This window comes from Uranotaenia lowii, chromosome 1 (assembly GCF_029784155.1).
Source record: "Uranotaenia lowii strain MFRU-FL chromosome 1, ASM2978415v1, whole genome shotgun sequence".
NCBI lineage: Eukaryota > Metazoa > Arthropoda > Insecta > Diptera > Culicidae > Uranotaenia > Uranotaenia lowii.
The window spans coordinates 44,450,554-44,467,569 of NC_073691.1; the positions used below are offsets into that span (position 1 = coordinate 44,450,554).

General features: G+C 39.9%; 1 protein-coding gene across 1 annotated transcript in view; it reads left to right on the top strand.

Moving 5' to 3' along the window:
• LOC129739790 (obg-like ATPase 1) overlaps positions 1 to 16,146 on the top strand; it is a 217,551-nt gene extending 201,405 nt beyond the window's left edge. Inside the window, exon 6 of the mRNA XM_055731309.1 lies at positions 15,095 to 16,146. Coding sequence (XP_055587284.1) covers positions 15,095 to 15,745 — 651 coding nt within the window. The 3' untranslated portion in view covers positions 15,746 to 16,146. The remainder of the gene's footprint in view (positions 1 to 15,094) is intronic.
• Positions 16,147 to 17,016: the final 870 nt, after the last annotated feature.

Below are 17,016 nucleotides of genomic sequence, written 5' to 3' on the forward strand. Positions count from 1 at the left end.
GACCAGTTCAAATCGCTTATCTTTATCCGAGGCCTCCAATCTTCCAAGGATGCCGACGTCCGAACACGCCTTCTGTCCAAGCTGGAAACGGATGAAGCGGATTGCAAACTGGAAACACTTATCACCGAGTGTCAGTGGCTCCAGAATCTGAAACAGGATACGGCTTTGGTTGAGCGTAAGCAGTCGTCAGCGACTTCGATCTGTGCTCTCAAGCAAAGAAAGCAGCTGTCGAAATCACCGAATCAACCCCCGAAGAAAGGCAACCAATCAACACCCAAGACACCATGCTGGCTGTGTGGTGCTATGCACTACGTCCGTGACTGCACCTTCACCAAACACGTCTGCAAGTCCTTTGGTAAAGTTGGTCACAAAGAGGGATACTGCGATTGTCTTCCGGTGAAGCAAACTAAAAAAACAAAACCGGTTCAAGAGGATGTTGCTATCAACCACATCAGCAGCGAACTTCGAAGAAAATTCATCGAGGTCACCATCAGCGGCGTGGTAATCAGACTACAATTTGACACAGCGTCTGATATCACCGTGGTCTCGAAGCAATTTTGGAAGAAGCTAGGATTTCCACCACTGCAACCGAGTTTCAAACAGGCCAAAGCAGCATCTGGCAAACCCCTCCAGTTCATTGGCAAAGTTCAACGCGACGTTACTGTGGGAGACCAAACAAAGTGTGCAACTTTTTACGTTGTAATCAACCAAATCTCAATCTTTTTGGTCTTGATTGGATCGAACTATTCGGTCTATGGTCACTTCCACTCTTTTCAATCTGCTACAAAGTGGAATCAAACCAACTGGTACCGATTAAATCATCTTCACGGCGTTTCAACATTGGTGATGCAGTTTATGCCAACGTTTCCGCAGTCAACGGTGGAAAAAAGGTACCTGGAAGTGTGATCGAAGCTTTCGGTAGCGCTCATTACAACGTGCTACTGGATACCTGGAATGGGCGGCGAAAACTAATTCGCTGTCATATCGACGAGTTGAAACCACGAGCCAATAGAAATCAAATCAACAGCAGTTCCAGCGCTCCCCTCAACATTTTGGTGGACATGTTCGGACTTGAATCTAAACCAAAGGTTCCAACAACACCGCCGGAGGAAGGTTCTGACACTTCATCCGAAGTTTTCGATGATACCGTGGAGTTTTTGGAGGATCAACACCCTGAAGAATTTGAGGACGCAGTATCAGACAGAACTAAACGAGTAGACGAACCCAAATCTTCAAGCGTTCCTGAACGGGTCAGACCGCGGCGTACCATCCGGATGCCTTCCCGTCTGGAACCATACATCGTGTTCTGAAGTTAGGAGGGAGAAATGTTAGCAATCTGATCATAGCAACACAGAATGCATTTATCCTAATCGCAGCAACTCAGAAACTCATGTCAAACAATATATAAGATGAAAGGTTGTAATAAAGTTCATTCCTTGTCTGGCAGTCATTTAATAAAGATTAGCTTCAAGAGTTAACAGTTTTCGAGAGCACATACTAAGGAACTTTTTGGATGTCACATTGATTATTGTAGTACTTTCTAGTTTCGTGTAGCACCATTTTGGAACTTCTTTGCACTTTGATCAACTTTTTTCGTTTTAATTTTTTTCCAAACTCTGTCGAAGATTGAAAGATAAAGAATCGATCCTGGTTCTGTATAAGCGTTTCCAATTGTTCAATAATAAATAAACATTTCAAACAAAAAGGCTATGTTATGTGACTTAAAAATATCGGAAGAGACTTAATTTGCAGCTGAGAAGCATGCTTCCAGCGTGCTTAGAAGTGTTTAGAAAATGTTAAAGATTTAAGTTTCATGGTACTTTTGATTAGAGTCTACTCTGTACTGCTTTTGACAAACAAAGGAAGACACTTTTAACACATTAAAGACAGCAAAGAAATTTTAGCTGTGCACACTTAAGTTCGGCAGTGTATACGTCAAAAACCACTGAGCGAAATTCAACAAATTTAGTAACTTTTAATTACCAAAAGAGTTGGTTTTGTTTGGTACAAAAAAGTTTCATTATAAAATTTATAATATTTGAGTTATATACTTCTTAGTGTAGCCATCTTGCAACAGGCGAAAAACGAGATTTCTCGTATTTGGTGCGCTTTTTAACATAATTTTACTTCTCACTTCTGAATGCGATAGATATAGACTAGGATGGAAAAAAATGGGTTCAATCGAAAATGATCAGTCAAATCGCTGAACAATCTCGTCCAACAAAGTGATTTAGAAATGCTTTCTTCTGCGAAAGATTTGGTTAAGTTGCGTTTAACAATCATTTTGTTTAAGAAACCACTCCCCACCAGTCAAATAATGGCTTGGCCACGCTTAGATTCCTACCAGTTCATTAATCATCTCGCAGGCACAATTTTTAAACTTATTCTTTTGTAGGACGCGTGACATCGAACCACAGCTTCGTCTAGCTACAGATCCGTGAAGATTCGAGAGACAATGACACCTTCAACAAGAGACCAACTTGGTGGGTCAAAGATCGAAGAGTATCATTCGACGGGGTCCCGAAATGATTATCGAAAGGCATTCTCCCCGTCGATTGATGATAGATGAATTACCTACACCGCTTTTTGGAACTTGAACCGGACTTTCGGGGAGTGAAAATTGATTTTTTTTTGTTAATTTCTTCAAACTGCGGGGCGATATAATCAATCGCTTTTGATTGGAGGTGTTTATTGAATTAGACCTCCCACCTTGATGGTCGGCACATTCGAAAGTCATTTCACACCACAAAATACACTATCATGGTGATGTTTTTTTTTCAGCTTATATCAAAACAAAATTTACTGCGAATCAATCTGCATAGAAGCATGATCAACAACGATAAATAGAAAGGAAAAAAAACGAATCGCGGCACTGGGAAAAAATAATAATGATAAGCCTTTTTTTCTCTAGCTAGATTGAGATTCATTGATTGATTCATTCATGCTGAGAAGACCACTGCTGGTTGGTTGTTGATGGTAATGCTGTGATGATTTCACACCTCGAACGAGCCGGGCGAATAGGAGAAAGATCTCTTGTCCCGGCAATCATGTTTCGATCCTTCCCCTTCCCCAGAGAAAGGTGTCTTAACCTAACCACCTTTAGGTGATCTATCGAACCGATGATGGATGAACTTTCTTCTCGTCTAAAAATAACATACTGTTTGTCATAGTTGACCGATGATAAAACCCTTCAGAGGATCATGATGTCTGTCGTTAATCGAAGTGCAATTCAAAATTTCAATTCAATAAAACGAAAACGAACCATTAATCTTAAAACGGTAACGATTCCGAGAAAAAATCTATGCTGGAAGCATCATACCGGGTGGTTCTTTATGGGTTTTTTAAGCTATTCTTCATAATACTGGTTCCAACCTATTAAAGTAGGATGTTCCCTGTTTTTAAACTTTCAGAAACCCTAGCTCCCTAATCTTAGTCCAATTAGTTGCTTGAGAATCCCTGTTAAGTTTTAGCTCAATCGGATTACTTTTTTTTTTTTTTTTTTTTGTTTTTTTTATTGGCTTTACCTCTATAACATAACCGGCCAAGTGTTGATTACTGTTCTACTTACATGTCTAATTCACATTCAATTACAAAATTAGCTATCGTTTTATATAATTCAATGTCTTTCTTTTTCAGTATCAAATGTATATCGGGTGGAATTCCTTTTTTCATTAAAATTCGCCAAATAGGTCTACGAAGATTTTCAAATCTGCTGCATGCGAAGATAATGTGATCAGGATCTGCGATGGATTCGCCACAACTGCACGTAGCATCCAATAGGATACCATTCCTAGTGAGATGAGCAGGAAGTCGTGAATGATTTGATATTAATTTGGAAAGGATTACAATTTGTCTGCGGTTGAGATCCAAGCTACTAAACCATGGTTGGAGCGAAACGTTAGAGATGATGCTATGACAGAAACGTCCTTTAGTTCCTGAATTCCATTTTGCTTGCCATTTGTACATTGTTGTACGCCGAATCGGAAACTGGATGTCGAATGATGTTAAAATATAATCTGCTGTACCACCATTGATGCACGCACTTTTCGCCTCTTGATCTGCCAACTCGTTCATTGGAATACCTCTGTGAGACGGAACCCATATCAGATGGATCTCGTACCCCATTCTTTGACCTTCAAGAATGGATTCTTTTATATCGTACCAAGCAACGGGATATTTTTGATTGATGTTGATTTTTTGCAGGCTCGTGAGACAACTCAAACTATCGGTTAGAATAATATACTGAGCAACAGGAAGACTTACGATCATTTTCGCAGCATGCCTGATTGCCAGAAGCTCTGCCATATAAACGGATGCTTTACTATCGAGTTTGATTCCTTCTGCAGGTGTTCCAAAGTTATTTACCACAGCATAACCTGTCCCGTGTATATCTTTCGACCCGTCAGTTGCCAAGATTTTCGCGTTGGCATACACTTCCAAGAGATAGTTTGACACCAAATCAGCTGCCGATGAGTTCTGGTGTTCTAAACATAACCGTTTAACAGTGAGATCAATGGATATTTTTGTTCTTACAACTTCACGGTTGAACATGTAGCATGGGAGATTATTTAGAGGCTGTTCAAGTGGAATGAATTCGTTTAGCATTCTTGTTGCGCGGTGTATTCCCGTATCCACTAAGCCACTGTCCAAGATCGGTCTGGAATATTGTCGATGCCAAGAAAGGAGTGATGCTCTTTTATTTACAAAACGCATGACCGCAAGTTCTCTTCTTTGTTGCAGCGGAATAATACCAGCCATCACTTCGAGTGAACCTGTATGGGTGGTTTTTGTGGAGCCCAAACAGATTCGAATTCCTGCCCATTGTAGTCTATCCAAAATAATGGCTTCTTTTTGTGTTAGCTCCGTCATAAATATGGAACCGTATTCCAATATTGATCTCACACATGACTTAAAAATAACTAACATTGCTGCTGGATGTGCTCCCCATAACTGGCCCGATATGCTTCGTAAAAAGTTAAGATACGGAGCTGTACGTTTCTGAACCTCTCTAATATGACACGACCACGACAGATTTCGTGTGAGGTACATGCCGAGTAACCTCAGGGATCTGACGTATTCCAAAGTGCAACCGCCGATGTTTATTTCTGGAGGATTATCGCATTGTTGTTTCGAGATCAGGAGGCACTTACATTTCGTCGGCGAAAGTTCTAACCCAAGGTCGAAATTATTTTCCACAACTATATCCACTGCCCTTTGGAGAGATTCGCAACTATGCTCCAGTGAGGTTCCTCTTACAGCAATTGTTGTGTCATCGGCGTAATTTACGGTTATCACATCAGGAAGGACACTGTTGATCAATCCACTGATCACAACATTAAAGCATAACGGACTTAGTGGAGATCCCTGAGGAAGGCCTTTCCACGTTGTCCTAGATATTGAATCTAATCCACTTGAAATGCACAAATTCCTTTCTTCAAACAGATGGAAGATACTTTTTACTAGACATTCGGGGACTGTTAATGAGCGTAATTCTCGGACCAGAACATTAATTTCCACGTTGTCGTAGGCGGCTTTGATATCGAGGCTACATATCACCACATGCTCTCTTCTTTTCAAAGCTAAGGAAGCTTCGTTAATCAGTGGAAACAACGCATCCATAGGCTATGGAAGCACAAAATCTGACAGCGATTTTGGGTGAAGACGAATGTAAACAAACTGGTTCGAAAAAAAGTGAATTTTGAAAAATATTTTCTGCCTATATTGAGTGTATTTGGGAAAAATGGTAAGTGAGATAACGTTGTTAATAATGTGTTTTATGATGTGCGTCATTTATTTGCACGATTTGCGTTTATATCCAGCTTTAACGCGTTTATTAAAGATGGTGAGAAATTTGAACTGGTAAAAACTACAATTTTAAAATAGTGATTTCTCATTTAAAACACAAGATATTGGAAATCCGTTTCAATCAAAAGAAACACCAAGAATAATTAAACTTAACCATACTAGAGATTGAAAATAACAAATTTATTATTGCTGATAAAAATACCTTTTAAATAAGCACTTTTTGTTGTTTTAGGACGTAGATGAACACAGTGAGACGATAGCATTAGACTTCGCTGATGTCCTGTCTATTGCTGATGGTGGAACAAGAATCGTAGAAGAAGGAGAAAGGGTACTTAAAGCTGGTCATTTGGTCATGGTTGGGATCGAGGAAGTACATCCGGACGGGTTTGGCATTTTCCGTTCATGCCTTTCTTCTTCATCTCCTGGAACAAAGTTACATGAAATAAGAATCCGAACAAGGCTCGAATTTGTAAGTTGGAGTTTCAAATGCTCCTGCAAAGCTGGCCAAGGAAGGTGCAAGCATATGATGGCCACCTTATTTCACATATTGAGGTACGTAAAAATTTTCCTGCTTTGAATGATTTTCTTCTATCCAAGTTTCTTGACTTGTTAAAATAATTTTATTATTTATAGGAATCCTGAGCTTTCGGTTTTGTCGCCGACTGACCTGCAACAAAAATGGGGCAGAATCGCAGCTCGTCTAGCGTCCTAAAAATATAAGCCTACAAAGCTTACGGAACTCTGCTCAGTTAAGCAGAAAATTCAAGGAAACGAGACAGCTGAAAACTTTCCGAAACCACTAATAGACCAGTTGGAGCGTGAAGAAGTGTTAGAGCTTTTCGGGAAAGGTTGATAAATGAGAATATATTTTAAAAATAGGGCAAATTTGCAGCCTTTAATTCTCGCCTTATTCATGTTGAACAATATCAATTTAAAAATATCCAAATGTCGAAATATTCCCGATAAAATGTCAAAAAGTTAACATTATACATAATTGAAATTTTTCTCTCATCTTGATGCAACCAAAAGTTTTCTAATAACTAATACTAGTTTCAATGAAAGTTTTATTTTAATACTAGAAACGATTTTTTGCTAATATTGGTTGTGAAACATTGACAATACCACATGCTATAGTCACTATGTCATCTAAAACTCCAAGAATATTAACATCTACTTTAACGGTTAAAATGTTAAAAATTTTGATGCGTTGTATTGCACGTTCAACGTGAACCCGAGCAGCAGCAATGGACATGTTTTCAAAAGCTTCGGTTCTGCTGAGTTGGTTTTGTGGAGAACGCAGATATGGTAGACGGACTAATTTGATGCCTCTTGCTGCACATTCCGCGTCAATCCGTAATCCTTTGTCAGTCATAACGGCGTCTGCTGGATGCAAACGATCTAGCACTTTCTCTTGATTTACTATTTGCTTATCAGAAACCTTTCCTCCATAACCGTGACTTACAAAGCAGATAGTGCTGCCTGGCGTTACACCTACTAAATATTTGGCAGTTTCTCCGCCTTTGTAATGGGAGTAACATGTAATTCGACAGTGGAGACATTTTGGCTTCTGGATAGGGATCTCAGTGCAGTCAAGAACGATGACAACATCACTAAACTGCTCAAAACAGAGTGGTCTGTTCCGTTGAATTTGTTCCTTGGTTGGCCATGGTATCAATGCTGAACAAACTGCTGCCAAAATGGGTATGGACCTGTAAAAAGCAGTTGATATGGTTTTTGAATGTAGATTAAACAAATTTGCCATACACGAGATGGTTAAATTTTTATTCATTTTAACCAAAACTATTAATATCTCGTCTTTTAACGTAACGGTAGACTTGGTACGGGTTTTAAAAGCAGCAAGGCGCTGAATAGCCAACTCTAGGTTTTCCAGCATTGAAAATGATGACAATCCGGTCCAGGAACATAGTTCAGCATCCGTGTTGAATTTTATGGCGCATTGCCTCCGCCGACCAAGAAATATTCTCTCCAAATCCGTAGTATCGACTTGGACTCCACTATCTACTTTTTCTGGGACTGAAGCCGGTTCATGACAGTCGTAAGAAGCAGAAATATTTGAAATATCTGCTAAGGCTCTGCGTTTCGCAGACCTAGCATTCCTATTCTCAACACGTTTTGCTCGTTGAGAAGCTAGTTTTTCTTGCTGTTTTTCACGATCTGTGCGGGGAAGATTTGCATCCGGTACAGCAGATTTTCTCAGCACCATTCTATCGCTTATTCTGGCTGTGGCTAAAAAAATTAAATTATTACCTATCAGTTCTTGCACAGATTTAAAATTCAATATAATTTTAAATATTACTGGGACTTATAAATTGCTTGATGCTAAAATGTTCACTGCAAACTCTTGACGTTGCCGATGGTTCATAGATCAGGCACAGTGACTTGATCCAGATAGATCTTCTTTTGTCTTTCTCCCCTGGAAACGAATGGAACGAGATTCCATGATCACGTCGCTTTTTGCAAGTGGGTACAATGCATGTCGTCCGGTTTATAGTGCTCTCACATGACATTTTACAAGGGTATTGAAACAGCTGTTTTTATAAAAAAAAACAATCAGTTTTCAACAAACACGTCAACTCACAGATATTTAGAAACTTGATTTGCACTTCATTCATTTAATTTAATGATTTTAGGCACTTTTTAACACAAATGAATGAACAGCAAAATACTTACTTCTAACGAGTTCAAATTTTCATGAATTTCCTTCTTGATTTTACAAGGACTAAGCAACTTTTCTATCCCCAGATTGAAGCCTAAAACATAAGCGAAAATAGCGGAAAACGATGGTATATAACACTGATACTAATATGGTTTGTTAAGTGCAAAATAATTACAAATTAAATTGTGTAAATTCCTATTCGTTTGTTTACGTTTTCATCACCCAATTTTGAAACGTACACAGTTAGCAGCAGCGCAGCTATTCCGCCTCCTATTGTTCCTCGTCCTTTCCTAAAACCGTTGATAGCTGAAGGGAACAGGTTGTTGTTTTCGATGAAATGTTCTAGTCGATCTTTGATTATGAGTTCATACACTTTGCGAAAACATGAAGCTAACGCGATTGGACGAACAGCAGAAGGAGAAATCGGATCATGGCCACTTTTAGGAATTGGTACAATTTTACAGGTTTTCCAGCTTTCCGGAATTCTTCCTGAAGCAAAAATTTGGCAATAGATTTTTCGCAACTGACTAAGCGCCGCCCATGGGAGACGATTTATGACGGAATATGGAACACCATCCAAACCAGGAGCCGAATCTTTACCGGTTTTCAAAACAGCTTGAATATCCGATACTGAAAATGGAAAATCAATTTGAGAGCAACACGAACATTGTAGAAAAACCGGGGGTGGATTTTTGGCAGATGAGGGAGCCACCTTGTCCAAAACATCGTTGGCCAAATTGTCCGAAATTCTGATGTTTTTTGATGGCTCTCCGCGCCCTTTAAACCTTCTGGCCATCCTCCATAAGGTTGTGAGGGACGTAGAACTATCACAGCTATCACAAAAATGTTGCCAACTTTTCCTCTTCTTCTCGCGTACCAAATTTCTGAACCTTCGTTCTGTATTAGCGTACCCTTCGTAAGCTTCGGTTGACAGCTCCCGTTTCCAAGCGCGGAAAGCAACTCTGGTGGCTTTCTTCGCTTCTGTTAGCTCTTCGTCCCAATAGGGTTGCGGTATTCGGCGGGTGTGGTTCGAGTTTACTGATGGGCAGGATCTGCGCAGTGCTTGCCAAATCAGCTCAAAGAAGACATCAAAGCTATCCGGTTCTCCATTTTCGACGAATGATTCCTCGAGGCTTCCGGCAAAACGTTCCCAGTCGATTTTCCGAACATTGATTCCAGAGTAGAATTTCATCGCGCATGTAGTACTCGAATGAAAAACTATCGGAAAATGATCGCTTCCATTTGGTGAATCCAAAACCTCCCAGTCGAAGCACAAACTAAGGCTCGAAGAAACCAGCGTGATATCAATTGCGCCCCACGACCGGTTTACATCAAACCTAGTTGGCTGACCGTTGTTGAGAATGACGAGATGAGATGTTTCGATGGCTTGATGAAGACGGTCTCCACGTATGTTTCCATGCTCGCTTCCCCATAGGTGATGTTTTGCGTTAAAGTCTCCTCCAATGATGCACGGTTTCGGAATGGTTGATAAAAAAATTTCAAACTGAGCCTGCGATATGTTGGCTTGCGGGTGTATGTACACAGATACAATAGTGATCAACCCGGAGATGTATTTGATCTGGCAGGCAACGGCTTGAATATCCGCTGACAGTGCAATAGGAAATGCTACGGGATTTAGTTCTGAACGAATCGCGATGGCTACGCCCATCGAGTTTCGTCTGTGATCTTTACGAAACATGGTGTGCTGCGGTAGACTAAAGTTTGTGTGACTGTCGAGATGTGTTTCACTCAAAAGCGAAATATTGATATTGTGTGTATTTATGAGCTGGATTAAGGATGAGCGTTTACTATTTATTCCTCTACAATTCCATTGTAGACATTGCAGAGGAACGGTGGTTGTTAAAGTTCTTGGTGTGGTCTTTTTCATAATCTGAGATTAGCAAAATAGCCTTTCATTTTATCATTAACAACATCCGAAATTCTCTCCAAAACCATTTGTTGGATTTTTTGTCGAGTTTCAATATCTTCCTCAGGAACTTCCAGAGCATCTGCAACGATATCGCGATGACCTCAGTAGATTCAATCGTCGAACGGATCGAATCGCAAACCCCGTCAGAAATGTTAACTTCAAGTTGGGGAAGCTCATCGTCCGAATCGACATTATAACGACGTTTGCTGGAAGGATTAGATCCATTCTGATCAACATTATTTGTTTGGCAAGCTACTGCCACGGTGGATTTTGTTGTTGGTTGAGAGATGATAGGTAGTGAGTTTGATGAATCATTAGAATTTGTTCCACAAAACCAATCGACACGTCCTTGTGAAAAAGTGTCACGCCGCTCTTTATCGGTTTTCTTTTTATGAATTATTTTCGGACATAGCTTGTGATCATTGGCCCGATGGGAGCCTAAACAGTTAACGCACTGTGGCTCACTATTTTCACACGCATGATCTTCGCCGCCCACTTGCTCCAAGCATTGATTACAGCGTTTAGCACTCTTGCACCCTTTTTTGTCATGTCCCAAGCAGGGATGCTTTTCACCGTGGGGTTTTTACGGAGCCGGAGAATTTCAACACCGCACTATTATTGCCACAAACTCTCCGGAGAGATTGTTAGTTTTTCACCACTCTCTATCTGCTTTCGATGTTTTCGAGTGTCATAACACTAACTCAAACTCGCACCGCCACCAGATCCTAACATTCGAGCATAAATGTTTACACCGTAGAGCACCATAGAGTGGCACATTTCCTCACCGACGAGAATCACCTGCGTTTTTTGGTGACTTGGCTTTGCCGAACGTACGGCAAGCTGGAAATTGAAAGTAATGTGCTATAAGACGTTAACCATTCCTTAGTGATTTTTACAGGTGTTCATCAATTGATCGTTTTGAGTGATGCATCAGTTGATCGATTTATTTTAGTTGATATAAAAAAAACCTTCAAAAACATTTGTTTTTAATTCAAAAAATCACTTCGCTCAAAAACATCACATAATTTCTAGGATTTTTACCACTCAGTGCCATTTTTCCCGTTCAAACCAATTTACAGACACCCTGTATAATAAGGTTGAAAAAATATGTAATCTTATGAATATGAAATTTTTTTTTTACTTAAATCTTTATTTTACGTGCATCTAAAACAACATATCTTTAAACACTCGGCCCGAACTTTAAAGAAAGTTGTTATGATTAAAAAATAGGTTTTCACTAAATAAACATTTTTCATTTATAGAGATCTTAAATATGATATGACAGCAACGGATAAGTAAACATTTCTTTTTCAGATAAACAAACTTTTTCTTTGTTGCTAGTCCAATTGGAATTGCCCCTTCAAGTATACTATCACACGTAATACCCCTTAATGTATGCAATCACCTGCAATGTTTTCGTGTTCAATAACTGGATCGATCGGTGTTCTCGGTGGTGAATGTGGGGAACATAAGAGCTCTCATTCTCACGCTCGTTGGTGCTGAATTCCAAAATTCTCTCCAGTGGTGTTAGTTAAACATCTCCGTGGTGAAGTTCAGAGAATCTCCGCGGGGATTAAGAAAACCCGCACCGCGGAGATTCTCCATGGAGAAAATGCATGCCTGGTCCCAAGCGCCAGCAGTTACCACACTGGCGGACAGGATAAATGTATTGCTTAACAGCATAAAGCACTCTATTTAACTCGATGTGAGTAGGTAAACTCTGCCCAGCGAAAGTAAAAATCACCGTAAACAGGGCTTCCTCTTTATCATCAGCCAATTTTCTAAGCACACGACGAGCATGAACTATCTCCGGGTTATCAACTTGATTCGACTTGCGTTTATCGTAAGCATTAGCAAACTTCAATTCTTCATCGCAAATATCCGGCTCAATATAGGCTACCCCCAGACACTCCACCAGCCGTTGGGGGATAAAAAAACGCACTTCATTTGAGGTACCGATGCCTGCTATTTCATTAGCAGCATCCCTCGATCGCATCAAAATTTTCATTTTGGTTTTAGAAACCGGCATAGCACGAATAAAATCGTCACCAAATTTCTTCACTAGACTTTTAGCAATCTTCGCAGCAGATATATTCCCGACATTTGTTTCAGCCATAACAAGATATGGCCCAGCATAATTTTCGTGATATTTCCGTACTCGAACTTCATTTTTCGATGACCTTGGTGTATCGTTGTGGGTCATTGCACCGCTCGACAATAGAGTGTGGAAGGAGAGAAGAAAAATAAATTAGATTTCGATTCAGCTCACACACACGATGTGCAACGTACCGTAGTTCAAACGAGACTGACAATCAATCGGATTACTTAAAGGCGACCCTAAAAGCCCATGGAATTTGTATCACAGAGAACACTGTATGGAATTTTTAGAAAAGTGGCATTTTCAGGAAAAAAAAAATTTAAATTGATTCTGGCAATAGAACAATCTTATCACAGCTCGGTTTCTTCAGGTATCACGGAAGCAGCGATGTCATATTTTTGTCTGTATCATCAGTGTATCTCTTTCTATTTCATTGGGACTCTTATGGACGAGAATAGGAAAGACTTATGATACCGATTTTTTTAGCATCGCTGAACGGAAGTATCACAGGAATATCTGGTTTTGTGGCAGCCCTTCCTGGCTGCACTGCTCTACGTGTGCATGACAACGATCCGGAGCACCTCCGATGTCTGCTTCCAGCTGGATCTGTTCCAGCTTGGTCATGTGACGGCTGATCGGCTCACAGAAAGCGATTTTAGTTCCCCAAACAACGACCTGCCAATTAATAACCATGGCTTTACTTTTCGCTTCTCATCAGACACACAAAATCGCTACTCACCCACGAGGGTCCGTTGTCTTCTTCCAATTAAACCTTCCATCGGATGATTTCCGAGCTAGTGTTTATGTTCCGGTACTGAAAATCGAGATGATTTGACACAATTTGGGGGAAAACTTCAGTTGGATTGACTCATCTTTGCATGCGATTTTTCTTTCGTCTTCCAATTTCCTTTTCATGAGCGACACGGAAATACCTTCGGCCTACGACTTATTCTTTTCCGCTGGCGATGGTTCTGTTTGCTGCTGTTTTATGATAGCATCGTTCGCTATCTTCCGTTGCCTAATTTGGTCCAGTTAGAGGCTCTCGTATTGTCGCCAATTTTGCTTCCAGTTTGTTGGCTTTGACTGCGGGATGTAAGCGACGGACTGTAATGGCGCTGGCGCTTATTTTGTTTCGTTCCACAGATTTTGTTTTGCTTTGCCGATTCTTGTTTATGTTTTTCACCACATGTGTGCGTTTGACGTTTACACTCTTAACTAGAAACACTGAATGTTGGTTCCAATTAACACAATAACTACACGCTCAAAATTAAATAAACACAAATACTTAAATAAAACGCTACAACTTTTTAGAAAACGTATATTTATAAACTTAAAAATTCTTGAAAGTCTTACACTTGGCGAGATCCTTAATAAGGTTTCGCCTCATATAGATATCTATTTAAAAGCACATTCCTTTGCGCGCTTCAAAGATTATTCAAGTGATAAAAACGAAAGAATAGAATCAAAGAATAAAAAAAACAAAAAAAATCGGGTTTCAACATTTAGGACCAGAATCAAGATCAGGGTCCAAGTTTCGGATCTGGGATCAGGACCCAGAATCAGATTTTTCAGAAACTGAAATCAGGATCTCTATCTTCCAACGACTTAAACTTTCCTAGATTTTTTTTATTATAAATGAGTCCATTATTTTTTTCTACATTTTCTAGATAAAAAGTGTTTTCCTTTTTTTTAAGAAATATAGAAGAAATAAGAAATCAGGGTCAAAATTTGGGATTCGGTTAAGGTTCCACGACTCAGAATAAGGATCAAGTTTTCAGAATATAGCATGAATATAAATATTTGAGATGAGAATCAACATCAGGATTTGGGATGAGTTTCCCGGATTCGGGATCAAGGTTTAAAAATCATGATCATTACCCAATATCTGGTGTATAGAGTCCGAGATTAGGATCAGCAAGGACTCGAGATCAGGGTCTAGATTCATGGATCAGGATTTCAATCCGAGATCAGCATCCACGATCATAATCGAATTTCGAAAGCAAAGTGCAGGATCAAAATCTGGAATCAGGATCAGGATCCAGGATAAAAAGATTATGATCAGGGGTCCTGGAAATAAATCAAAATCCACAATCATTAGTTAAGATCTGGAATTAGCTAAGATCGATATCATAATATCAGATCAGTGTTCAAGATCTAAGATCTGGATCAAGACCTTCAATAAAAGATTAAGATTAGTTCCTCGGGATCTGGGAGTACCGTCGAAGATCAACACTCATGAGCGGGATAAAAACTCGAGATCAGGGTCCAAGATAAACATCAAAAGGGGTCAGAATAAGGGATCAACGTCGGGGATCCGGAAAAATGGATCCTTGTATCCGGGATTATGAACCAGAATCTACGATCAGGGTCTCTATCCAATTCCAAGATCCGTGATCAGATTCGGAAGCGTGATCCAGGATCTAAATGCAGGATTATAATCGGGATCTCATTTATTACAAGAAAATCATTGTCAAAAGCCAGGTTGTCATAGTTCTACCACTGATCACGTTCTACGTTAATCCAGCTGTTGTTGTAACTGAACTAACTATTTATTTCCATTTTCATCCTTCTTCCTTTTTCCCAGGAAACGCTCCTCAAGGTCAAGCAGGTGCTGGTCGATGAAAAGCGGCACATCCGGTTTGCCGATTGGAGCGCCCACGACATCGAGGTGCTGAACCACTATCTGTTCCTCACCTCGAAGCCGTGCATCTATCTGGCCAATCTGTCCGAGAAGGACTTCCTGCGCAAGAAGAACAAGTGGCTGCCGAAGATCAAGGAGTGGATCGACAAGAACGATCCGGGCGCCTCGCTGATTCCGTTCTCGGGCCTGTTCGAGCACAAGCTGGCCGAGTTCGAATCGGACGCGGAACGAAAAGCGTACGAGGAGGAAACCAAGTGCACCTCGATGCTGGACAAAATCATCACGACCGGGTACAAGGCGCTGCAGCTGGAGTACTTCTTCACGGCTGGCCCGGACGAGGTGAAGGCCTGGACCATCCAGAAGGGCACCAAGGCACCGCAGGCGGCCGGCCGCATCCATACGGACTTCGAGAAGGGCTTCATCATGGCCGAAGTGATGCACTACAACGACTTCAAGGAGGAGGGCAGTGAAGCGGGAGCCAAGGCGGCCGGCAAGTACCGCCAACAGGGACGGAACTACGTCGTCGAGGATGGTGACATCATCTTCTTCAAGTTCAACGCCGGCGCGGGCCTGAAGGACGCCAAGAAGAAGTGATACCACAAAATGGCCACGGTCATCATGGTGTTGCTGTATCTGAACATGATTTTCTACTCGCAACTGTTTCTGCCTCAGCTGCATTAGATTATTAGTTATGGTTAAGAAAGATTGGGACAGTGGCGGGAAAGCATGGCCGGAATCACGTGATTTTTTTTTCAAAATTTGTTTTCAATAAAACATCTATTGCAGTTCATATTCAAAACATTCAAGTTTTTAATGGAGGGATTCCCAAATGGAATCTTTCACACACAAAACAGGACTAAACACATTAGCGAGATTCAACATAATAAAGAGAACCATTCAATAACATTGGATAAGACATAACAATAATTGTGAAACATGTTTAATGCTAAGCTAATATATTATTCGTTTTGTGTAAAATTTGCTGGTGTATAAAAGAGTTGTTTTTTGAACATTTAAAAATATCCGAAAAACCTTCAGGATAGAATTAAATTGAGAATCAACTTTTAAATCCCCCCAAAAAGCTGGAAATAATTCAAAACTCATTTTTTAAAAACATTTTTTATTCGGAACATAAATCTTCAAAAATATTCTTTTTCATCCGATGAAGATTTCTCCTCAGTGATTTTGACTCTACCTGGCGGTGACTAGTAGAAGCAAGGAACTCAGTTCATTTCCATCCCTCAGAATTCAGGATGAATCAACGGGGTTGATGCATTCGCTTCATGAATAAGTTCATTTGCTTCGGTCAAGCCTGGGCTGATCGAAAAAGGATTTGGACGAAACTTGTTATTGAATTAATTTTTAAATTACAGCAAAAGTTTAATGTGTCAACCTATAAAGAGATAAACAAAATAAGTTTAACCTTAGCTTTCTATTCCAATGTGATTTCACAAATATTTTACATTAACAGTTGATATATTAAAAGGGGTATACATAAAAAATAAACTAGAGCAAAGTTTTTTCTTAGTTTATTAACTATCCTATAAAAACTTATTCATGTTTAATTCTATGTCATTTTTAGCAAACCAATGTGGAATTAATAAATATCTTCGATAATTTGTATGAAATTCTATAAAAAAAAACGTAAATTGTTTTCTTTCTCCAAGATCTGGTTGTTTAAGTATAGGTATTATTTGTTTAATTAAGGACATTTTACCAATTCATCTTGTTTATGCTACACGTTTAAACTGTTTCATCTTGTTTTTTTTTTATTTTATTTTCTTTTTTATTTCATTTATATCTTGATTAAGGTACACCGGGGTAAGTGAGGACGCGGGGTAAATGTGGACGGTGGCTATTAAACG